At 48.7% G+C, this 25,125-nt stretch overlaps 6 protein-coding genes across 6 annotated transcripts in view; 1 reads left to right on the top strand and 5 right to left on the bottom strand.

Annotated features, from left to right (window-relative positions):
* BDQ94DRAFT_158147 (uncharacterized protein) overlaps positions 1-2,940 on the bottom strand; it is a gene marked incomplete at both ends in the record, with an annotated part of 5,888 nt that extends 2,948 nt beyond the window's left edge. The window contains 10 exons of the mRNA XM_026768890.1: positions 433-534; positions 651-719; positions 824-872; positions 1,131-1,132; positions 1,331-1,335; positions 1,790-1,867; positions 1,994-2,091; positions 2,219-2,415; positions 2,545-2,688; positions 2,907-2,940. Of these exons, the coding sequence (XP_026629017.1) occupies positions 433-534; positions 651-719; positions 824-872; positions 1,131-1,132; positions 1,331-1,335; positions 1,790-1,867; positions 1,994-2,091; positions 2,219-2,415; positions 2,545-2,688; positions 2,907-2,940 (778 nt within the window). The remainder of the gene's footprint in view (positions 1-432; positions 535-650; positions 720-823; positions 873-1,130; positions 1,133-1,330; positions 1,336-1,789; positions 1,868-1,993; positions 2,092-2,218; positions 2,416-2,544; positions 2,689-2,906) is intronic.
* Positions 2,941-7,903: 4,963 nt separating this feature from the next.
* Positions 7,904-8,706, bottom strand: BDQ94DRAFT_158149 (uncharacterized protein; the record flags this gene model as incomplete). Its single annotated transcript, XM_026768891.1, has 2 exons — positions 7,904-7,924; positions 7,996-8,706. 2 exons carry the CDS (start codon positions 8,704-8,706, stop codon positions 7,904-7,906), a joined length of 732 nt encoding a protein of 243 aa, XP_026629018.1.
* A 5,362-nt stretch (positions 8,707-14,068) lies between these two features.
* On the top strand, positions 14,069-16,390 carry BDQ94DRAFT_186019 (TolB, C-terminal domain-containing protein; the record flags this gene model as incomplete). Its single annotated transcript, XM_026775034.1, has 4 exons — positions 14,069-14,129; positions 14,212-14,427; positions 14,471-16,164; positions 16,202-16,390. 4 exons carry the CDS (start codon positions 14,069-14,071, stop codon positions 16,388-16,390), a joined length of 2,160 nt encoding a protein of 719 aa, XP_026629019.1.
* Positions 16,391-17,883: 1,493 nt separating this feature from the next.
* BDQ94DRAFT_158151 (C2H2-type zinc finger protein) lies at positions 17,884-18,963 on the bottom strand (the record flags this gene model as incomplete). The annotated part of the gene is made up of 4 exons (XM_026768892.1): positions 17,884-18,091; positions 18,154-18,770; positions 18,806-18,819; positions 18,858-18,963. 4 exons carry the CDS (start codon positions 18,961-18,963, stop codon positions 17,884-17,886), a joined length of 945 nt encoding a protein of 314 aa, XP_026629020.1.
* Positions 18,964-20,576: 1,613 nt separating this feature from the next.
* BDQ94DRAFT_139508 (uncharacterized protein) lies at positions 20,577-22,142 on the bottom strand. Its single transcript, XM_026765437.1, has 2 exons — positions 21,384-22,142; positions 20,577-21,331 (listed from the first exon to the last, which is right to left on the bottom strand). Exons 1-2 carry the CDS (start codon positions 21,857-21,859, stop codon positions 21,115-21,117), a joined length of 693 nt encoding a protein of 230 aa, XP_026629021.1. The 5' UTR covers positions 21,860-22,142; the 3' UTR covers positions 20,577-21,114.
* Positions 22,143-23,782: 1,640 nt separating this feature from the next.
* On the bottom strand, positions 23,783-24,799 carry BDQ94DRAFT_126761 (C2H2-type zinc finger protein). Its single transcript, XM_026763880.1, has 2 exons — positions 24,159-24,799; positions 23,783-24,094 (listed from the first exon to the last, which is right to left on the bottom strand). Exons 1-2 carry the CDS (start codon positions 24,587-24,589, stop codon positions 23,884-23,886), a joined length of 642 nt encoding a protein of 213 aa, XP_026629022.1. The 5' UTR covers positions 24,590-24,799; the 3' UTR covers positions 23,783-23,883.
* Between the last annotated feature and the right edge of the window lie 326 nt (positions 24,800-25,125).

The raw sequence follows: 25,125 nt of genomic DNA on the forward strand, positions 1-25,125 counted from the left end.
ACAACCTCGTGGAACATCAATTGCGGAATCATCGGTTCCAATAAAGCATTCTGCTTATGTTCCCTTTGCTGGGAGAGATCTTCATTTGACGTCAACCTGTATCGAGCATAAATTTTCAGTAATAGTTGTTCTGCCCTCCCACACATTTTCTTTTCCTTTTTTTTTTATTTTTTTTTTTTTATTTTTTTTTTTTTTTTTTTTTTTTATTTTTTCTTTTCAATTACATCTTTCGGGCTTATACATTCCGTACATTTCGGTGTATTCACTTTCTGTTTCTATCAGCGGACTAAGACGGGGCCTCTAATATAGGGTAGTTTTTCATAGAATGGCCGGTGTTTCCATATTAATCTGCATTACCCAAATGAGACAACTACTTGCATTGTAATGTGCGGCGCGTGCAACCCATTCCTAACGTCAGTCCGCAGAAGCCACTTCCAGTCACGCACGCATGCTGTATCGGCACACCGCCGACCGATGGATAAGGATACACAGTGCCCTGCAGAAGCTGAGAGGGGTTAATGTACTGACAGTCTGCTGCGGCTAAGCTACACACGCTTCCTAGCGTAGAAATTCCTCAGAAAGACATGGCAACTGCTTGAACTCACCCGAACATCCACAGATCTCCCCAAGAGGAAAAATCGAGGGCATACGGGGCGGTGTAGCCGAAGTGGCTAGTGGAACCAGAGCCTTGTCTGTGTCCCAGGCACTTGCCTTGTGCCCTGGACACGTATCAGGGTGATAAGTTGTCATTGGCTTGGTCGATTTTGTTTTGCCTATTTTGTTGATCTTCGCGTCGAACCATGATTGGTCAAGGAGCGCTTACATGGGATCCAAGTGGCTGATTCATCGGGCATCCGACCCACCTGATAGCCCTGCCGCTCACCAAGAAAAAGCAAAATTTTTTATTCATGAAGAACGTGATGGAAAACGTCTGAGTTATCGGACATATCGGGAATTCAACCATATTAGTACTCTTGGATCTGCTCGTGGGTTTAGAGTCTCCGGACCCACTGGACAGAAACCCACGCGGTCCGAGCTCGGACCGGCCCACTTAGCCGAAATCGGTTCAAAGTTTATCTCCCGAGGGATAAATCTCCGGTAGGGACCTAACATTTATGTGTTTTACATACCACTTAACCTATCCGATGCTCGGATCGTGATCGATCACGGGGTCCATCCTGGTGTACAAATTATATGAGCAGTCTTTGTAATCCAGTAAGTCCGTTGATCTACCTTCGTTCTTCATATTTAAAGAATGGGGAGGGTAGAAACAGAGATGACTCGACAAACCTTAAGTATACTGGCTTGGACGGAAAAAGGGAAAGCGAACACAGGCTATAATCTAGATATTTTTACATCGTTCATAGCGATCGACAGTATAAGCTTATCTTTATTGGATACAAAGGCACATCCGCGCTATAATTGGCCATGTATGGCGTTTCCGCGCTGATAAGTGCTAATTATCTACATCATTATGAGTAAAGAGATGACCTGTCGTTGGTTCTGACATGTTTCGTGATTATTCGAGCACATTTATTTTCCCAGACAAGATCACCCATGAGATGCTAGAGCCTGTACCCCAAGTCGAGCATCACCAACAAAGTCAATCATGACTGTGTATTTTATTTTAATGTGGAAGCATGCAGCGATCGCTTCGCGAAAATGTGCATCCACAGTACAGAAAAATGTCTGTTTATTTTGCGCACTACCATCTAGTGCTCCAATGAATCCGCAAACCGCTTTCATCTAGATCTGGATTATCCCTGTCCTCCAGTAGAGTTCTGGGCACTCCATGAGCATGGTTGCTTCAAAGTGATCTTGTATTGGTGCTGTCATGGTTCGAGTTGAGGGATCTCCAAGCAGAATCCTGCCACTAGGGTAAAAAAGAGCAATATACATCATGGGCAGTAGCTGCAAGAGAACTATCAGCCCCAAGGTAGTCATGCCAATCATCCCTGAATCGGTCCAAATCTCACAGCACATTTACTCAAACCCAGATGCGTCGTCTCCAGACACCATGGAAAGACACATCCTAAGCCATCTCCCTCTACCTCTAATCCTGGCTGTAGCGAGTTTGCCACGGACCGTCAGCTCGTCCATCACAAATCGTTCTTTACCCGTGCTCAATATAGGCCAGTATGACAAGTATAACCCCGTCATGCGAAGCAAGGAAGACAGGAAGTGGACAGGATCAACGGATATATAAGACATAAATTACCGGGGTCAATGAAATGTACACTCCCGACCCTGCTTGGGCTGCACTAATTTGGACAGCTGCGTCATCGTCCGAGTCGCTTCTTGTCCAAGTGATGGTAGTGATTGTTACTTGTTTGGTCTCGCCTTTCATACCGCTCGTCTTGCGTTCTCTCCTCCTCAAACAGCGTTGTTTGGCTGTCTTTTGTTCCAAAATTGGCCCTCAACACCAACCATTTGTATTCTTTCGCCTCGTTTTATGAGTCCATGCCCACCTATGGGCCCTGGTGCCGAATGAATGAAGGGTTATTTGTGATATTGCAACCATGATGCGCCTCTAAGTCAAGCGACCGGCAGTGTTGATATAAGCTGCTATAGGGAAGTCAAAGACAGTATTTCTTGGTATTATCGTCGGAATATTTGCCAAGTGATATTCTGTTGCTTTTGTAATCGTAGTCGCAACAGGAGTACTTGTTGTCGTGGCTCGCGATACAGCTACCAAGAAATATAGTTGACATGGGGACTAGTCCAAGCCAGCCTCGACGAGCTTAAAGGGTTCAATGTCGTAGGCGTATAGCATTGTCTGTGGCAAGCAGAAATATGGCAGATTGTGAAGGTGTCTCAGGACCGGAAGAGAAAGAATGAGTATATATATAAGGCGGATTGGATGGTGAAGTGCTGTTAGGCCGAGTAACGACAGGAGGATGACGGACGGCAATCAAGCCAAAGACGTGTGTCGTAGGCCATGTCGACGGTGATGATCACGATTTGGATCGAAAAGAAAGTGGAGGGAAAATATGAGCCAATGAAGAAATTCATTTGGCATATTGTAAAGTGACGAATAGGAAGTCGGCTAGTTATAGAGGTCATGATAATGTCCCTGAGTCGGTCGAGTCAGCTTCAGCTAGAATAATGACTCGACAATCGAAGATAGTCGTGGGTTCACTGAAAGAACTCAGGAAGCTGAAAAAGCAAAGGTTCTCTTCCAGATATAAAGCATAGCGGCCCCTCGGTGTCTCCTGGTGAAGGCAAACCCCACTACACAGATTGGAGGTGCCAATGTCTTCGGTAGCTTCCGTTGATGACACCAGTAACTGCGGTCACCGTTTTGCATATGTATATGAGAATGTTGACACAGTGTTTACTCGTCTTGGTCCCGGTGGACGAGTGCGTTTGCCATTACTGTCAGAAGCCGACCGGCCTTCCAGGCAGGGCAAAGATTAAGGGTCAAACCCTTAACCCTCTTATCCGTCTGGAGAAAATCGGTCTCAAAAAGTTGGAACTATCCGACACATAGGCCAATTGCCATATTCAAGTTATAGTAGATACCTTCGCAAAGGTACTGACCAGTTATGCATGGCAGGGTGATCGGTGTGATGTCTTTCCTGTCCCGAACATCATATACTACTTTCCTCACAAGAAACCGCGTGAAATAATTGAGAAGCCACTTCCGAAGCAGGCCAACCGTGGAGAGAAATATATGTCTGGCTATAGGTCGTGCCATTGCTCACATAGATTAGTATGGAAACCAGGAAAGGCATTAGGTATCAATGTAATCGGTAGTGTTAAAACGAACCCGTCAGACAACAATACATATGGGGCTGGCTTGCCGTCTGCGGCCATTATATTCACCTACTGAGATTGGCGAGAGCCATGATGGGCTAGTAGATGATAAGCTCAACAGCCAGTAGCTCAAAGATTGATGGGAGGAGGAACAGTCAGGATGATTCAGGGGCAGTATGATTATATATGCACCGAAGTGGCATAGGGAAGCGGGAATCTCCCCCAATCGACAGGCCCGTACCTCGTACTTCTTGGGTCGTAATGGCCAAAACATCGGAGTTTGTCAGGCATGAACCGTGAGCATAAAGTTCAGAGAATACCGACAATGAAACTAGTTACTGACATCATAAGCATTCTGAAGTGTGGACAATTTCTGATGGTTCGCACTTTGCAGTTGGAAACAGCCGTTGGGGAATGGCTCTTTTGCCGCCTGGGTGTTAGAAAGTCCTAGGGCATTGTCAAGAGCCTTATTAACCAGATAGTCCCGATCAATTATCTGTGAAGAATTAGCTTCAGTAATACAGCTGCTACTATATAACAGATTGGTCGTATAGCATAGAAGTTGTCAGTTTTGAACATTCTCTGCTCCTGTGCTTCTTTGCCTATCACAGATTCTATATTTGTGCTAACAACTGCCTACTGTTTTGCATTCATAGGGAGTAGTAATCGTACCTTAAGGATTCTTGGAAGCCTACACTCGTCCTTTCCAGTAATTGGTTAATGGCCATCAATGTCCTAGTGATACAGCCTAATTTATAGGATTGCTTCTGTGCTTAGGAGCGCATTGGACGAAGATGTTAGCGTATGGGGTGTAGAGGGAGATTGTACGACGGTATACGCTGGGGGAATGGAAGGCGTCTGGACAACTAGGATGATGTCGATAATGCTACGAGATTCTTTTCTACGAGCACCGCCGATTTAGGCTTCAAGAATTAAACCATAAAACATTTTGCAAACCAAAATTAGCACAATATAATGACTTTTAGATAGGCAGGGAAAGCCTGTTGGCAGAAATGAACTAGTAGCAATTTTGGTTAAGGTTTTGATATCTAGAGACATAGCCAATGCAACGCACCACATTTGACAATAGTCTAGGAAGTCAATAGAATCCAATAATAAACGATCAGGAAAATCATCGAGTACACAGAAACTGCCACATATAGTAAACATTTTTGCAATGCGGTCCTGTGCGTCTGGCAAACACTTTCATGGCGTTGAAGAAGCTCGACACGATCAATCGGTTCTCGAGGGTGGAAGAATATCCTGTCCTCGTCTTCGCCCACGGACCAGACATCAGACTCATCTCTAGTATCGAGTCAATCGCTCCTTCTTTGGAGATTCTCGGACATGACACTAGGAGCATCGTCTTCCACATACGCTTTGTTTGTGAGAGTCACCTTGTCGCGATGAGACTCAGCTGGATCGCTCTCGTCGATACTCAATTCGTCGTCATCTGGAGCCGCTACCGTGCTCTTGCCTTTGTCCAGCTTGCCTGAAAGGCTTTCAGAGGCACCTTCGGCCGTCTCCTCACAGTCAGGGCTCCCTGATCTTGGAGGGCTCGTCTGACTAAGGGCTGCAGTGCCCAGCAAAGGTGCGTGCGTTCCAGGATCGCTTTGTGGCAAGGATCGAGCAAGGGTACTGTGAGTATCGAAATACTGACTGCCGGAGTCCAACTCCGATTCTGGAGCGTACCACGTTACCGTGAAGCTGTATGGATTAGAGCCCTCTTCAGTTTCACTATACCAGGCATTTGGAGAAGAATCCGAAGGATTGCTGGTGGCCTGATTATAAGAAGGGGTCAACGGAGAGGCCTCCGTATCTTGTTGCTTAGCTGCGCTCTCCGGGGCTTTGGTGGCAGTTTCTTCCTCAAGAGAACCTCTCTCCTCTTCAGAGTTTTGGTTATTCGTGGACGGATACGCACCTGGCACCCGTTCACTTTGACTTAGTCCAGCCGGTATGGAAAGAGAGCCCAAGTCATTCGAATAAGCCGGAGTAGATTCAAATGCCGGCCAGGTGGACTTGGCCTTGAACACAGCATCTAGCAATGCTGATTGATCTTCAGCCCTCGTTGCTCCAGTAGTCTGGGGCTCAGTCGATAAAAGCTGTTCTGCCTGAGATGAGGATGTATTGCTAGCTTCATGTTCAGGGACATGGGTGTCATCGAGCTCCAGCAAGGGTGTCGCAGTGTATATACTCGATTCACCCGAAGCCAGGACCTCGGTCGACACATTCTGTGGCCCCTGGAGGCTAGATGCATCTCCGCCCTCGGTCACACAGGTTTGAGTCGTTGGGCCATTCTCGCTTGAAGAATCAGAGAGGGTCGATGACCCCGAACTGAGAAGCGCGCTAGAATCAGTCCGCTCCAATTGAGGGCGTGGTCTTCCAAATAGGTTGCCAGCATCGACTTTATGGATCGCTGCACCGCGGCGATGCCGGATTTGGGTCTGTTGCGCCGCCTGAACATTGTTTGTCAGAAACTGTTGACTGTAGAAACTATCTTCTCTCATTGAGGATCCAAACAGGCCAGGGCCCTCCGGCCGACCTGGTCCCGCATACGGTATCCGTGGAGCAGTATGGATCAGAGAGGGGCGTGAGGGTTCAGAACTAACCGATAGAACAGATGTAGGTACTTGGCTCCTTGTTCTTCCCAAATCAGAAGTGTGCTCCTTTGCGGGAGACTCGCTCTGGACTTCTGGAAGTGCATCAATCAAGGAAGTCGTCAAAGGCCATTGTCCTGCATCACGTGGTTCAGTTGCAGCACCATCATCGGTGATCGAAGGCAGTGGTCCTGAAATATCGTCTGTACCAGTGGCCCGAGGGGGCGCTTCCCCTTCGATGTCGATCAAATGTTGAGACCCATCACTGCCGAAATCATGGCCAGGAGGTGGTTGGTTCTCGGGGCTTCCGTTCCCTTCGGTAGTGCATTGGCCTTCGGTTGGGGCATTGGCAGTAGGTGAGTTGGTACCAGGGTTGTAAGGCGTTCCTTCAGTCTTGCTGTCCCACAGTGGTAGAAACGAAGGCATTTTGAATGGTGATATGTAGTTGTGGATGGGTATAAAGCTTTGATTGTGGAAAGGGTGGTAACTATGCGACGTGGTTGAGGTTGAAGGGCTAGAAGAAAATGTCTTGCGAAATGGAGCACAGATGTTCGGTCTTATATATTTGATGACCCATGGATAGCGAGATGTCAAAAGTGAAACTTGTAGGCGTTTTCCTTGGAAAACCTTTGGTTGGGGATATTCCCGCAGCCAGGCATCAATGAGGCTGGTATCTTCCTCGCATCCGGCGAGCTGGTTTTGGCGACCAAGCTGAACCTCAGGTTATTGCTCGCGTCTATTTCAGACAAGTTTACCTCGAATGAACTTGTAGTGCCACTTGGTGTTCCTACCACATCGCGAACTACTCTTCCCGTTAACTATACATATTTCCCGGGAATATGGGAACGTAGCATCGGGGTTTACCCACATATATGCAAGCCTATAATATAAGCTATCATTCTTCGAGGGATCCCAGCTCTGCCTGCAGTTCCTGGGGGAGCATATCATGACAATGACGGCCGGTAGAAATTACTCCAACTACTTCGACCGCCACAATCCGGGTGTTTTGCTTTTAAGTCTGTACTGTAGATAAGACTTGCTTCGAAAGAACGGCAAGATAATTTGTATTGAATACCTTTGAACGGGACACCTATCGATGAGCTGTGCCATCTGCTTACGATTCATCTAATGGATATGCAGAACAAGCGAGAATAACAATTTGTTTCGAGGCAATTTGCCAATGAGCAATACGCAGTGGGCTTTACATTGAAAGCCTAAATTCGACGCCACCAATAATGGATACCTGGGCGTGTGCTACCCTTAATTGAAGGTTTGATGCATACAGAACAGAACTTAAATGAGTACTATGATCTACTTGGTGGTTATTGCGTTTCTGCAAAATTCTCTGGCTTTCACCGTCAATTCTTCCTCTTTTCCGTTTCCCGAGTACATCTAGGTCCACTTCAACTAGTAAGCAATTCAGAAGCCAGGAGAAACAAATGTTGGCAACCCAGAACAATCAACCAACAATCCAGCACTCATGATATCTACTAACCCGAGAATAGAAATGCCAAAGCATTTATCTTCAGTCTTCTACAGCCTTTCAGTGACTAAACCTGCAAACCGCATTCCTGTGATGATGGTAATCATGCACACATTTCTCGAAACTGGTGCTAAAAGCATCGCGACAGAACCGACATACACAATTTTCCGGATAGTTGTGATCGAGTTGAAAATGATCCTCCGCTTCATCTTCATCGTCGAACACCCTGTCACAGGCTCTAAGTATGCATTTGAGGTTCATACGGATGTAGGTCCGCAGAAGATCATCAGGTCTTATGCCGCCGTTTGCCGCTTCTATCTCCTCTCGATAAGAACGACGCATGTAAGAAGGTTCTGGGTCTTGCAGCATAGTCAAGTCAGAAACGGGCGGGTTTTCGCGCGGGTGTTGGGACCGACAAATGCTGCCATCCATTACCCCTGCATATGGAAAATTATGCTTGTATTGAGACGCAGGATGTGATGAAGGTGGGGCAAGCTGGTGAGTCTGGAACTGTGCTGTCGTTGCAAAGGCAGCTTGATCCTGTCCATGTACAGGGACAGTAGTATTCCATCCTGCGGCAGGAATAGGGAAACCAGAGCCATCTGAAAGCATAGTGGTCTCTATCGGCAGGCTTTCGTCCTCAGATTTCATCGGCTTACATTCTGGTTTATTGGAGAGACAGCCATGAAGACCGGTGGGTGTATGCTCAACAGAACCCACATTGACCAAGGCTCTGGTCGAACCAGATACTCTTCTCGCTAGCGTAGCGGTGCATATTCTGAAGCTGTCAGGGGACAATATGTATGAAAGACGCTCTGCATCCTCGTCATGGTTGACACCAACGGGATGAGCAATTCCTTTTCCATCCATGTCGTTTGTAACAATTGGGAATATATCTGTTTTGGGATGCTGGTGAATGAGGACGTATAGAAAGACACAAATTAGGGAGTCTCTACCCAGGTGGCATGTATCTTTTATACCTGTCTCACAATCTTCTACAAGGCTGCAGGGCTACCAGGGCTTATCCAGCAAGGCGCACCCATAAAATTAAAAACTATTACTCTAAGGCTCATATGAGCAGTATTGGGCTTTACTCGGTGACTCCCGACTCCTGGGGTTATATCCGAAGACCCAATGCAGCAGCACCGTTATGGGGATTGCAGAATGCCAGGAATCCAGGAAGCCCGCCGTGCTTTCATTTCAGTGGCGCCTACAGAGCTCTGGATTGAATCCCAGCATAATGGTGGCATCTCAAGTAGCCGTATTCCCAGGTGCTGGCATGTGGGAAATTCCTTTCTCGTCTTCCACAGCCATCCAGTCAGCTATCACGCAATGATCAGCCTAATACTCATTGCTGGTATGTTCCAAAGTTCGAACAAGTGGCAATATGATCACATCTTTCGATATTGCTCTTCGGGTACCTTGGTGCCAAGCATTGAGGCGTGCTGTCCTGATGCATGATGTATGGCAAAACCCTTTTTATACTCCTTATCACAAATGCCTCTTGTGCGTAGCGAATAATACTCCACTGCCTGTCTTGTATAATATCTTGGAGAGCTCAGCACAGCCACAGAAATTTACCGAGAAACATAACTACTTTGGCCCCTTCCAAGTGCAGTAGTATGAAGAGCATCCGGCTACATAATTGACTCCTCAAATGTAGACACCTGATAGAGGCGCAGTTGGAAGGACCCTAAGATGAACAAGGCTGGCGCGTATAGCATCAGACAAACATATTGCATGGCACCACGGAACACTCCATGAACACAGAGTGCAGGTTTCGTTTACCTAAGACTGTCCAGGGAATCCACCTATCGGCGGCGGGTTATGCCGACTGCTCCTTACCTGAAAGGTCACGGATGGAAGGATTTGGCGAGAGGCAATCAAAATTTCATTCGCTTGAGCAAATATTGACCTCAGACGCCCCGTGCCCAGACTTCTACTTCTCGTTTAATCTCTTGGCATTGTTATCTGCGGAGCCTGATCTGCAGTGCGATTACCCCATGAGTGATGTGTCCGTGTCCCGATTCTCGGCATCGGTGGTCGGAGATTAGATAGCGAGTCACCACCGAGTCCCTGAAACACGGCTTTATGCAGTCTTGCACGAGCAAGCGAACGCGAGAATAGAGGCTATATGTTATATGGAGGTTGGACTACCATGTCCCTTGAAGATGGGTAATTGGACCCTGGAGAAGATTAGATGATAGCATCACGTGCTGCAGCATAAGCAGACCTCATTGACCGAGTCTTGCGATATGGCGCGCCTTCCGTTCGTCTCTGGACGGCCTGCGGCAAACGTCAAAATTCTTATTTTGCATGTTGGCACACTTCAACTGATGAGGAAGATACAGGTCTGGGCCAGCACTACAGAATATTCACCCTTCGAGGACATACTATTTCTACTCAAAGGCGGGTAAAAAATATATATATATACTAGTAACTATTCCGTCTTTCAGGTGGATTCAGTTGATAAGTTTTCTGTGCGGGAATGAGTCACGGAAGACGCGTCAGCTCTGAACCACGAGGGATCCCATCATAATAGCGATTTGTTCTGAGAAAGAATGGTTGTTAGTGTATTGGGGGAACCTCTTAATCTGGTTGGTGTTAGACAAGCTTTCAAGTCTTTGTGCTGCATGCTATCTTGCATGATCTGGACTTTGATTGGCGCGCAAAACGCTTAGACTGAGGCTTTCCGCGCGCAGAATTAGAAGTTACTGAATTAGCGTCGACTGATTAGGCTGCACCCAAACTATCACTGCCTAACCAGTAGAGTAATGTATTGAGACACAACGGTTTTTAATTTTTCGTTGCATCTTGCTCTACCTTCCGTTCGCAGTTCGAAGTCGCAACGAGTCAATAAGCTCTCTAAGGCAGGAAAACGACATCAGGTCCAGCGAGGACAGTGAGCGCGAGATGGACGAGCAGAGGTTCTCTAAGAAGTGGGTCTATTGTATACAATAAATTTTTGCTTCTCCGTCTGGAAAAAGTATAGCCCAAAGAACCAGAAGTAACAAACTTGTGCTGCAGACCATGAAGACACCGACTCCATGCACTGTATTCCAGGCCAGTTGGGTTCATTCGGAAGTCTAGATTTCAGCCCCGACGGTAAAGCCTTGATTTACGCTGTCCAAAATATCATGATAAATGAATATAGTCGCAAATCTCATGAACCAGTTTACTCGGGGACCGCATGATAAGGTTAGCAGGTGCCCTCACGGAGACACGGTCTGCTCAAGAGCTTCAAAGCTTCTCGTCGTTCCAGATGTCGACGGAGCCTTACATTTCTAGAGGCTCTAGGTGCTATCCAAGTATACAAACCATATCCTGGCCAATGTTATCTTTTGAATGTGGACACCATTGCGATAGAATCCTTAGAATAATATATCTTCTCAGTATGAATGCGCAAACTTGGAAGTACCAAGCATGTCGTTCTCGATGGACTGATGATAATATATATGTTGATACAAATTCGTGGGCCCATGATTCTCTCAAAGTAGACCTTCCATCAGCTGTTTCTTGTATAAACAGTTCAAGCTAATCGAATTTATTGCTGAGATCAATTTTCTTCAAGTACTTTCCCCTCAAGCACATACTATTTGAGGGATACTGGTAATACTGTCACTGAATGCTGCCCACTGGGCATCGTCATGTCAGAATTGCCGCAACATCTGCAACTCATCGCACAAATGCACACAGTTAGCAGAGCCCTGCGAGCAACAGGCATGGATAATTGCCATCACAAGTGCGTAATGTTCTGCTCTGACTGACACCAGTATGTTCTTGAGTCAATCCAATTGTTATTTATAGTAATCGGGCATCATGAGACCTTATCAAGGTGAAATGGAGGGTGTCCAATGATATTATGTCCCTAACTGGCTCCTTATTGATGCTGCCTTCGCTGTTTGTGGGGACGGCCCGCGAGGAAGAAGGTTATTTCACCCGCACCCGCACTGAATCAAGAAAATCATTCCCCGCAGCGTGGACGCAACTGTTGCCTGACTCTGACGATCAATTACCACAACCTTCGCGACCAGATGAGTCTGTTGCTATAGAACACGTCAGAAAGTTCAGTGGTAAGAACTTTGAAGACTGAGACTGTTGAAACAAAGCATCGAGTGGATCCACAAGAGCGCAGATCATTGCGTCATCTGCGCACCTGAATTTGAGCCGTCCTTTCAAGGGCCGAGGAATTCAAATCAGGACCACAATTATCCCCGAAGCGGGAAATGTAAGTAGGACCGCATTGCGCTCGCAGTTCTGTGGAGCACTTGGTGGTAGGAGCCCTTTGCAGCAAGTATCGTCGACTCAACATCGGGTGCCTGACTATCATCGTTTCTGCCGTTTCGCGTTCTCTTGAATTCTCTTTCCTTCTGCTCCTGACTGGGCCGGGAAATAGACAGCAGCAGAATTAAGACTGAGTAGCATGATTCTCGAGTACAAATTTCTATGTTTGGCAATGTTCTACACTGGCAGCTAGAAATCATCATACTGGGTCCCCAAGCTGGTCTGGTGACGGAGGTTAAACCTATTCGGTTCAGACCAAGGTCGCCAACTAGTGACCTTAGTACCAAGTGACTATGTGCTTATCTCGAGAGTAATCTCGATCATTTCCATTTGGCAGGGTCAATTCCACTGTGATTCTAGGCAGCCGCAATTGAAGCTTGATGGCTCTAGGACTGGCCTTCGGTCCTCGACTGCGCCACCGAAGCGGCCCATATTCTAAATTTGCCCGCCACTCAGGGTTTGTACAATTCAGGGTCGACCGCTATCTTCCCGGCTTTACATCATGAAGATACCCGTGTCATTAGTGAATTGGATAAACATCACCGCGTGTCGTGGCCATGATCTTGCGGCTTTGTACCTTCTCCTTTCGTTACTTCCGAACGAACGCCGTACACCTTGTGGATAGCGTATCCGATAGATACTAGTTATGAATTCGGAATAACGCGTCTGCGTGGCGCAGTTAAGTCAAATCCTTTTACAAAAGCAACACAGCGATTGGATCCAGGGTCCGGGGTGGCATCTTCGCTACAGCAACGACCCGTCATATCCCGGTCTCCTGCAGCATTCCTTCGAATGGCATAATCTCCGACGTCTTCACCCTAGACGAGAATGAGTGTATCAGGGCAATTCTCACCATGCGAGGCGGAAATTTGCCCAAGCTAATGATCATCTCTCGCTACCACGAACCGATGAGGAGCTCTGGACAATTCGTAGGTGCACAAATGGAGGGCCTCGAATTAAGCACACCGACAAGATACCCCATACCCACCCCTGTTTGGCGGGAAGACAATGGGCCAGAGGGTCATAGCACGTAATACGACGGCGGTCGGGGCTCGGAACGTTCCTGCGGACACGCTCCGACATTAACCTTCGGAAGCACCAGGATGGCTTGTGGGCCTTTTTGAGGACGGTTCTGGTCCATTCGGCGGCCAAACATTAACGAAGATTATTTTCTGATTGGCTATTCTATAGATAACTCTGCCCTATGCTGGGTGAAAGGATGGTGCTAGACATCCTGCAGGCTGCGAGGGACGAGACGGGATGAGGCCGCAGTTGTGCTAGATCCGAGAGGCAGGCGGCGGAAGATTCGGCGATACCGGCGTCCAATGGTCGTTGGTCGGCATTGATTACTTTTTGGGTCGCTAGAGGATGGGCCAAGCCAGCGGCCAAGGCGCCGAAATCCTTAACGCGCCTCTGGCGTGCCGTGCCAAGCCGGAGATAATTGATCGTCATCTGCAATGGCAAAAACAGGGAAGGAGGGTCCGCCAACCGCACCACGGTGCTGATGCAAGTTTTGCTGATCTTTACCTTGTCATCTCGCGTGGGAGAGGGGTTCTACTGACCCCAGGGGAATGTCTCAGGACCGTTTGTCACTGATTATGGGCCATGTCATGTAGTATGGCAAGTGAGGTGTCTCACAGATAGAGTATAGAACGCTATAGATCAAGGCTGATTGGGCCTCGACATCTTTGTTCCCATACCACACTTTCAACTAGTAGGCAGTGCTGAGCCAGTTCTGCACGATTGGAATAGCATTCTTCCGCCTGCTCTCCGACGGATCCTATGATTGATTGATAAGCTGATCCGATCCACTTGGATAGATTAGAATTCGAATTACGCCTATCTGATGGGTCCAACCAACCCACACCTTGGAGAAGGGTGAGGCTTGGCGAGCTTTGCTTGCGATTTCTGCCTACCTCCGAGTTTTGTCACGGTGCATGTAGCCGAAATGAAGGATGGTTCCCCCGCCGTTCTAGCACTACATAAAGCTGCCGATCCCTCCCTCTCAGGTCCTACAAGAACATTGTCTCTCACGACAGTTTCTCCCCAAGTCGCATCTACTATCATATTGTTCCAGTTGTGACTGGGTAGGCGACATGCGCTTTTCTGCTGCTTTTGCTCTAGCTGGCCTGGTGGCTGGCTCGGCCGCTGCTGGCTGCCCGTACGCGGAGCGCGCCAACAACGATGCTGCTGCTGCTGCCCCTGCCGGCTGTCCCTACGCTAAGCGCGCCGCTGCCGCTTCTACACAAGACAGCTCCCGGCTGGCCCGTCGGGGGCCCATCGAGGGCAAGAAGGGTATCTTCTACAGTAAGTGGTTGACCAGTTGACTCCAATGATTCATGTACTGAAGGACCACAAGTGAACCGCATTGGACCCTCCGGAGGACAACTATGGATCTCCAACTCTGACGGCACCAACGCGACGCAGTTGATGGGCAACCAGAGCAATGCCTTCGACTACCACCCTACATGGTCTTCTGACGGAGAGTGGATTGTCTTTACCAGCGAGCGCCGCGGTCCGGGTCAGTCGGACTTGTACCGTGTTCGCGTGGATGGCTCGGGATTAGAGACGCTGGCGGCCACTGATTCTGTTGAAGACATTGGTGTCTTGTCTCCGAATGGAAAGACCCTGGCCTATGTGTCCACCCAGGGCAACTACACCACCAACATTTGGGTCAAAGACCTTGCCTCGGGACAGGCCCAAAACCTGACCGACACCGCGTCCAACAGAGCTGACAACACCTGGCCCACTGGCCACTTCCGCCCCTCTTGGTCCCCCGATGGAGAGTGGATCGTCTTCAGTTCGGATCGCAACACCGACTGGACCGGCCACAGCGATGGTACCGGCTGGGAGCACACCCAGACTCTGGGTGTGTACGCCGTCCGCCCCGATGGCAGTGACTTCCGCACCGTTATCCGCCAAGAGGGCTACTCGCTGGGTACTCCTCAGTTCTCGCCTGATGGCAAGCGCATCATCTACAACAATATGACTACTGAAGACACCTATGGCTGCCACGGTGTGTCTGCTCAGCAGGAGGCCGTCACTGCACAGATCTACAGTGTGGACTTTGCTACTGGCTCCAACGTCATTGCCCATACCTCCGGTAGCTACCCCAAGGTCGGTCAGCACTACATTGGCAACTCGACCAACATCGGTTATCTTATCAAGGCCGGTGACTACGAGGGCATTCACTACACCAAGCCCGACTTCACCCACCGCTCCTTCAACCTGACCAACATGCGCGATCCCTGGTGGTCCCCTGATGGCTCCAAGCTCGTCTACTGGGTCCCCAACTGGACTCAGCAGGCTGCCGAGCTGAAGCTCTGGAGCTACGACACCGAGTGGGAGTACCGCTACATGGATGTCTTCCCCATGCACAACACCGTCGTCAACCGTATTGCGTCGACCCAGAAGGTCCTCGGCAGCGCCAACGGCTCTCTGGTCCACTCCTCCCCTGTCTACACCGATGTTGTCGACGCTCTCGACTCCTACGACATTTACAACATCAGCAACTCCACCGAGGTCGAGTGGCTTGAGGAAGGTAATTCTGGTGCCTTCCAGCCCTCCTGGAACCCCGACGGCACGGAGCTGGTGTCCGGCTTCGGTGCCTGGTTCGTCAGCCGCACCACCAACACCGCCAAGATCTACCACGCCTTCGCCAACGGTACCTGGCACACCAACCTGACCGATGGATCTGACAACTCTGGTTTCCCCTCTTGGTCCCCCGATGGATCTGCCATTGTCTATCGCAAGTGGAGCCTTGCTACTGAAGCCCCCCTGGGTCTGCACATCCTGAACTTCACCACCGGCAAGACCCACCAGCTTACCGATGGCTGGGACAACACCCCCGGCTGGTCCCCCGACGGCGAGCGCATTGTCTTCACCCGCAACAACAACTGGACTGAGTCCTACGGCGCTCGCTGGTACGCCGATCGCTTCGATATCTACACTATCCGCCCTGACGGTTCGGAGTTGACCCGTGTCACTGACAGTCTGTCCAACGATGCTCAGTATGTTTATCCCTCTTTGTTTCTCGATTTCACTGTAAGCTAATATGATATACAGCGCTGTGTGGTCCCAGGACGGCCGCATCATGTGGAGCAGCGGTCAGTACGGCTTCAAGGATGAGAGTGCTCTCTTCGACGACACCTTCCAGCCCTACGGCCAGATCATGGTCATGAACTACGATGGTACCAACAAGACTCTTGTCACTGATACCATCTGGGAGGATTCGATGCCTCTGTACATGCCCAACGAGTACCTTGAGTAGGGTATTCGCATGCTATGAATTGTGTAAATACTTTACTTCTTTAGTTGCTGTACGAAAAAGTCAGGTCCTCGTATGGACGTAGCTGTATCTATAGCTGGAAAATGAGTTTCATGATCTTTAATTCCTTGACTATTCACCATACCATCGTCGTGATATCATAGCAGTAAGACAGAGATACCCGAACCCTGAACATCTCCCTTCCCTCCTGAAACTTGCTCACCTTTGACAGCAATTCTAAACGAGATCCTTCGCTTATAGCCGTATCCCTGACTCGATCTATAGCCACTACTTCACTCCCATATCTCAAGAGTAGGCTCGCCTAAAACAATGCCAATGTTGCCCAGACCTTAAGGTGCGGAAACTAAACCTCCTTCGGTATATCCGTGTCAATCAGGGCCAGGAACGCTTTCCGTGCGAAATACGACGATCGTTATCTGTCTTGGTTGGTTCGGTTCGGCTGCCCTGAATTGAGACCCGTGAAGGATTCTTGGCGGGGTCCACTTATCGTCATGCTGCACGTTGGTGGAGGCCAACTATTCTCTTGAGGGTATCGGGTAATATGTCAGTAGATAAGAGGCAGTCAATGATAACGGAAAAAGGGGACCTATCTGGGTGCCTTATCCACGTACTCCGGCGTGTCAACCGTTCTACTTCACATCTGTATACTGCAGGATAATGCATATTCGTAGCTGATCGAGCCCGCTGATAAAGTTGCTAGCTATGCAGGTGCTTCGGTGTTTGAGGCAAGAATATGGCCTTGGATGGCATAGAGTTTTTGTCGTCTTAAACTGTGTGAATATCACGATCGTATCTGACCTGATGAAAATGGCATCAGGAACGACACAACCTCGAAATGGCATAGACAACCTTACCTGGTATCTTCTTGACCGGTTTGGATGCGAGCCACCCAGTATATTTATCTACTTTGTCGAAAAGAAAACGGAAAAGTCACGGTAGAGAAAGTTTCTGTGCGATACATCTGGAAGGATAACATAAGGGAAGACAGGCTTCCGCGGCATCGATTACGCAGAAACAACCCATCCCTTCAAAATTAGTCAAAGAGACGTGATAAATTGTATGAGTACTGAACTCCCTGTCTCAGTCAACGACAATCAGGAAGGTAAAGGCTATTAGATCAAATCAACATGCTTTCGAGAAACAGTGAAAGAAAGAGAAATAAGGAGATTCTGCTAGTCATGTGCACCTGTGGCCAATATCCTCCGCAACGCGCAACGGAAGATATTTGACATATCACCCCGCTGGATCGTGCTACCTCGTGTAACCCATGTCATTCGATATATCATGGCCTTATGCCCCCTTTTTTGTTTTCGTTACTGATCGCATTCCAGCAAGCTTATCACACATTGTTCCTTCGTCTTCTGCAGGAGCAAGTTAGCTTGCATCTGAACCAGCACCAAAAATAAGAAGGGCCGATGAGCGTCAAACAACGATGAAGTTTGAAACTAAGCCCATTCTGACAGCGGTTAAGAAAGTTACCTTTTCGAAACATGAGCTATTCCATGAATCCTCGAACGATGGTCTGTCAGATTGTCCCGGCGGCCGAACAAATTTTCGCATTCCGGGCACTTGTGGCTTTTGGGTTCATGAACTGACCGCTGGTGCCTTTTCAGGTCCTGTAGCCGCCGAAATGGTCTCGTATGTGTACACCCTTCCCAATGGCATCGGCGGCTGGGCTGCTGTCTGATTGGTTGTTAAAATTCGTCTCAGGAGCACAACAAGTTTATCGATCTCGAGTGGCATACCTTGGTTCTTCGGTCATGTTTGTATTGTGGTGCTCAGTCAAGGGCGGGCCAAAGTCAGGTGCTGGGTGTGTTGTTTCCACGACCGGTGCAGACATACTGCTCGAAGATTGGGCCTGCTGAGTGCGCAGAACATCGAGGGGGTACTGGAATGGTCCAGGGTTTGCATAAGGGACATTTGGCTGCTGCTGGAAGGAAACAACATTTGCTACTGGCATCGCCGGCACGGGTCGCAGTGGCTGGTAGCTAGGCCCTAATTGAAAGCTAGGGTCTGGCTGGTGCATAAGGTCTGGCTGGTACATAAGGTCTCTCCGATAGCTAAGGTCTGGCTGGTGCATAAGGTCTGGCTGATAGCTAAGATCTGGCTGATAGCTAGGCCAATCGGTACCATTCTGAGACATTGGGATACCACCGGGCATCCAACTCGAAGAAGCGGTGGCGGGGGGTGCGATGGTATTACCAGAGCCAAGTGTCTCGTCAAAAGGGTCAACGTCGGCGATATTGCTGAGCATGAAGTTTCCATCGAGGAAGGAAAACCAAGGAGAGGGAGGTGACGCCATGACACGCGGTGCACAGCTTCGTAGGCTTCTCATGGACGTTGCGATACGAGTCGGAGGGGCCTCAGAGACGAAAGCCCAAACCGGGTGGTTCAAACGCAGCGTCCTGAAGCTGGAAGCAATAGGGTGAAGTTATCAGCTGTCTCTCACGCTTGCTCTCGCCGAAGCTCAGCTCCTTCAGCCAGCTTGGGTGGGAAAGCGGAAAGCTTCCCCATCCTACTCCAGGCCTGCCTCTTCCTCCCCAGTAGCCAATCATCGCTTGGGGCACAGTAGCGGAAGTTGTGTGGGTGAAGCGGGCTGTCTCCAACTCGAAGGAAAGGTGGTGTAACCTGAAAGGCCTATGAAGCGGCAATCTGACTCTCAGTAATCAGGGCACCGCAGTAAGTTGCATCTGGGGCTCGTTAGTCTATGCCGCTTTTGTCGAGAAAGAAGCTTCGCCACTGTTCAGAAATGGTGCCCAACTATCATCGGCGTCAGTAACGGGTGGGAAGAAGAGTATTCAAGATTTGACATTATGGCCGCCATGGTTCGGCGTACCTTTGTCTACGGAGATACAACAAAGGAATCTAATCTAAAACCCATTTCTCCGGATCTTCGGATCGTCCCACATGGTTGGATCGGGACCTGCTGTGATATGATCATGGCTGTTCTGCTATATGATTGTTGTAATTTTAAATTCCCATCCTAGCACTAACTAGCTACATCAAGTTTTGCCATGAGGCACCCATCTCATCTTTCGCAAATACGCCCGCTACTACAAATCAGGTATAGTCCCATGCCCCAGCTACTGTTGACAGTGAGCCTTCCCTCTCTCAAGGCACAATACGTAAGTAGTAGGCACCGGTTCCCTGTGACGTAGCTCATCCCGTCTTTTGTCGCCAAGCCACTCACCAGCACAGGACATAGCGGGGTGACGACAGCAGTACAGAACATCATTTTCCAATTGCTACTGGGTAAAACAATTGCTACTGTTGTGCTTTTCACTGTTTATAATCTATGCTAGAAGCTCACCCACTACTTCGCCGCCTTAGCTGCACTTTAGTCTGTCGATCGACCCAAAAGTCTAGCCCCAATCGGCCGCTCTATGACCCCGCAGCGGTGCCATAACATCGTGGTGCGGGGCTTGAGCGCCATGAAGGATTGGCATGGACAAGTCATTTGGTCTATAGGCACCATGGTGATTAGCAGATTAAAATAAAACCCATGGACTATATTAATGATGTATATCGCCGATACCATCAAGTACTACAAGCTTTCCGACTACGACGTCTCATAATGTAGATTTGTTCATTACGAATAATCCCTGTCGAGATGGAGCACACTGTGCTCCATCTCGACAGGGATTAGAATCTGTTGCCAGCGACCTGCGTATTCGGACCAATAAGGAGTTCTGTGTTATGTGCCTTGCCGTGCGAATATTCTGATCCACCGGGCGGAGATACTAATGAGGCTCACGCCGAAATAACTGATTGTGAGGGTGGGATTCTTTTGTACTTAGCCGGGGTATAAGATCTTCAGCTATACAGTCGTGATGCTTTGTTAATATAATGTCATTGTTTACCTCGATCCGACATTAGTGCGAGGCACCGATAGTAACTGACAATCTGCGATAATTCATTATCATGAAGCAGCACGATTCCAAGTAGCTGACTGGTACTAAACGTCTTCCAGCGATGAATCTGAGTAGGAAGGAATCATACAAACCGAAAAGGATGAGTAGAATTAGCGCAACCCAATCATCCTGATCTACAAAGTTAGGCAGTACCTGGTCATGTGAGCAAGCGCCCCTGCTAGTGCTGAGGCGCAGTCACGGAAAAAGACTTCTTCCTATCAACCCCGCCGCAATCTGATACATCGCACCGCCCCTCTCTCTCCTCTCTCCTAAAGTGAGTTTCAGTTACAGTTGCAAACACAATGAATTTCGTTGACGATATTGCGAGATCATCCAGATTACTGGCGCCGCCTTCAGAACGAGTGAAATTAAGCCACTGAAACAACTTCCGCCGATAATGAGAGATATGCATCGAAATCACCAGAGTGGAAGAAGGTCCGATAACAGCACCGACAGACATGCAATACAATCCCGCATAACATATTAGGCTGTTATGTGCACAAAAGGCGCTCAGTGAAACACCCGAAAGGATAAATAAAGAAATAAATGCAAGTAGGAACGAAACATGTGCGTTGGAAGCCGGCAAATTGGAAGAGTTGCAATACACCCTGTCATGCAATGAACAACGCCGCGTGTGCTTCACAACGCTAGGGGTTCGCGCAAAGAAAGCGAGGAAAACACCAGAAAATGTAAGGGAAAAATCAAATAGAAGATATTAAGGGGGATATGCACAAACACCCCCTAACCCCAATTGTCATGGAAAGCCAGCCACTGACAGCATAAATAATACAGCCTTTAGGAATGCCTCCTTGTCAAATTCTGCGGACGGTAATGAGCTCTCAGTCGATGATCGGACAAATTGTCCCTGCGGTTGGAGCGATGCCCACACTCTGGGCACTGGTAGGATAGCGGGTTTATATGTTTGGTTTGCACATGCCTGGCCAGATCTGCTGGCCGTCTGAAAGGCTGGGTAGTTGTGCAACCCGTCCACCCACATTGTAGACCAAACAGTCTAGCGACTTGTCAGCATCTGCCCTAAGAAAGGCTCTTCCCTTCTCACATACCTCGGTTCGGCAATCCCGTCCTGCATCCATGCGATTGAGCCCGAGCCAGAGTCCGAGTTTAGTGACCCCATCCCCGCGATCGCATCAGGCATGTTCTCAAAAGATCCAATATATGATGACGGTATAAAGTGGGCAGGAAAGTGTTGAATATTGGTAATGCCGTGGTCATCCGCGGTGGTCTGTAGGGTACCCGGAGTTGTCGCTGGCATCGGTGGCGCTAAGTACATTGCTGGTCCATCGCTAGGCCAGGACATAGGTGCGGTGTGAACCTGGACATCCCCATGGCTGTTCCGAGCCGGTGAATTATCGAAGACTGTAGAAGTCGTCGAATATGTAGGAGTGTGACCGTGGTGGCCTGCATCGAGGTCATCGTAGTCGGTCAATGGCGGGGCTCTGACAACGGGAGGTGTCGGAGGAGAGAATGGTGCGCCTCGAGTCGCCCACGAGGCAGAACGGTTGTTAGGAGCCTCAGGCATGGTAAAGACCTCGAGTATGGGCCAGCCTCTACTCGGCTGAGAAGTATGATGCCGTTCAAACTCGGGGATCCTTTGTTTAAGTACTATGCGCGTCACGCCAGAAACGTGACGTACATCTCGATCATCAAGTTGGTGCTGCCTTTCGCTACATCACCTTCATTGGTAGGTGATATTTTCTTTTTCGTGGAAGCAATCGGCCAATGGTTGGAGTGCCTTGGTGACTGCTAGTGACCTCTTATTCCACCACATCATTGAGGTCGATGTGTTGGTCTCACACACAGCCTCTCCGGGCCAGTTGAAATCCAGAAGTCACCATCTAAGCGCTCTGTAGCCAGGGCGAAACCTGCCATTACGCCTGAGGCTCATTTTATCGCGTCGTGGCGGTGAATGGAACGGTATACAGCGAGACTGCCGGACCTTTTCCTCGTTCTTCAATCCTTTCTGTCTGTGCCTTGTTCATATTTATCTTCATCACATTGGGCACCATGCGAGCATTATCGGGGATTCCACCAATCATGGCGACGAGCGATTCACGTCAGTGCCTACTTGGTTGGGCAGCTTCTATTCCAGTGCTAAGTACTCTCTACCCAACTTTATCTGTATTTAGTAAATCCAAAGAACCTCGGAAATTTTGCCTCCACAGAATCCATGATCCTCCCGCTTCCTCCCACCTGCATGCCCATCTCTAGATCCGCTTATTCACAATACCCACACTATAACTAATTAGAATCTGCAAGAGCCGATCTGGTTCGTTTCGATTATTATGCGAGATATTTACCATCTTGTCAAAATCCCGATTTCACCTAGCAGAAAATAGAAATAGTCCCTACCGTTGAGGCAGGGACTAGCTGACGCCTCGGCCACTTAACAACTCACCAGCACTCCGTTGATAGGTCAATCTTGATGTTGTGGGTACACACCTCCATAACCCCCACTTCCCCACCCCCTCGTCCGCCTCCTCTTCCCTATCCCCTCTTTAACGCCTATTGCTCGTTTTCCGGGGCGCTTTTCACTACGTGGATAGCGGTGTAGGGGATAAAAGTTAGCTGGTAAGGAAAACAGCACCAGTAGCAGACTCGGCTTCCGTGCGTGAACGACGGATGCTATGAATTTCAACTGTTGAGATCTGTACCAGGACAGCTTACATTAGCTTTCCTACCTACGCGCCAATCTAGTACATGGCGCCAGATTGGAGCTCTCACATCCGCATGGAATTGCTCCCATCTGTCCCCGCACGGACCCAGGGTTTCTTCAGATTTGCGCGGCTATCTGGGTGTACACTATCCGATTTGTAGCCACGGTTGACTTGTAGGTTCTGGATCTTGAGGGACTGTTAATTCCGAGAATCTCCCCCATAGAGCGTTTCCTGTTATTTATTACAGAGGTGGTAAAATACATCTGGTGTTCGAACACTCTACAGGCGGGGAAGCAAGCAAGCAAAGAATGCAGCGGAACGAGCGCGACGAAGAGGTGCTTGTTGTGGCGGCAGCGCAATGCAGCCACGTGACGTGACCAAGCCTACTATTAATACTGCGTCAACAATCACCTTGTGTTCACGCCCTCGTGCATCAAGGTGGAAATAGAAACAGTACTGAAGCTCATACTAAATTATTTTCCTGTTCGATAGTGTTCTTCGGCTACACTAATGAGCAACACTTATGCATTCTTCAGAATATGCCCACATGTCATCGTCATATGGCATCTACCCGCAGGGTTTAGCGAACTTCTATGCAAGGCACCTTTTGCTGTTGGTCGCTAATGTAATCAACCCAACCGATATATTTAAAAATCAGTTCTATTTCATGAACTTCCCAAGAGCATAAACAAACGTAACCCGAAATGTCTCATGAGAACGTAGAAAACATATTCTAGATAAAAAGAAAAGGGAAGGAAGAAAATGCCCTAATACGCATGCCTTCTGTCCTTTCGCGAACAATACCCCGATTCCCCCAGACAACAAACAAAGTAAGACAAGAAAAGGATTGTGGCGATGAAAAGAGCATATAACGGTGATGTGTTTGGCCTCACCCACGTGATACCCCTCCCATCTGATGAACCCGCATATGGACCGCTCTGTTATATGACTGATTGAATCGCCGACCGCACGTTTCGCAAGGGTAAGACCGGGGAGAAACATGGAGGTTTCTGACATGTCGGAGCAGTTCTTCTCTCCTGTTGAAGGATCGTGAATACGTACAACCTTCCCACTTGCAGCGGAGTGTGGCAAGTTGGGGTCTGGATCGCAACTCTCATCATCAAAACGATGCAATCGTAGGGTACTTATCTCTCAACTACTTACATCATGGGTTCTTGCCCGCGACCTCCGCGTATGCCATAGGTCAGCGCGGGTGGGACCGCAGCAGCTTCCGGCAAGGGGACCATCGGGGGGCGACTCAGGAACAATTGTTCTAGAATTTCCCCTCCTGGCTGATACTCGTGCAATCCAGGGTGGGCAGGCTGACTTGGGTTGTACTCGTTGATGACATGGAGGGGGTCCGCAGCGGTCGGATAGCCAAAGAGAATTTGGTTGAATGGGTCGCTGAACTGGAATGCCGCTGTCGGGTCTACTACTGCTGAGCTGAAGTCCGCATTTTCACCTGTTTTTTGGCCAAGGCTTGTCGGAGTAGGTAGGGTTCCAGTACACTCGGTTCCATGGGTGTTTGGCATGGAAGTGTTTGTATAAGCAGCTTTCCTGCCGGAACTCGAATCGCGACCCGGAACGTTCTGCATTGGGAAGGTTGTTGTAGTATTTGGTAAAACAGTAGAGCCTAAAAGGACGAACGTCCCAGAAAAAGACTGCTAGATGGTTGATGAGTTTAGTTCAATGGGGGCAGAGATAGCTGGGGTATATATAGGTAGGCACAGTTCTAGAAGGGGCGCTATGCGCTCGATGATGTATGATCGCGACGTCCGTATACAGACCAGACGTGTATGTCGTGGGGTCGGGCGGGCTTCAATTGCCCGGCAAGCGGGTCTCCCTAAGCTCCACTGGCCCGATCTGCCCTGGTTCGTTTCTTTTCCTTTCTTTCTTTCCTTTTTTCTTTTTCTTTTTTCTTTTTTTTTTTTTTTTTTTTTTTTTTTTTTTTTTTTTTTTTTTTTTTTTTTTTTTTTTTTCGGGGAGAAAAAATGTTTTTTCTTTTATGGTCCCCTAACCATTTTTCATTTCTTATTTAAAAAAAAGATTTGCCGATTTTCCAAGTTTCTGACATGGCCGTTAAACGTTTTCCATTTTCAATTATCATGGTAATTTTCCCTGCCAACTTCCT

Source organism: Aspergillus welwitschiae (genome assembly GCF_003344945.1).
Source record: "Aspergillus welwitschiae strain CBS 139.54b unplaced genomic scaffold BDQ94scaffold_8, whole genome shotgun sequence".
NCBI classification, from domain to species: domain Eukaryota; kingdom Fungi; phylum Ascomycota; class Eurotiomycetes; order Eurotiales; family Aspergillaceae; genus Aspergillus; species Aspergillus welwitschiae.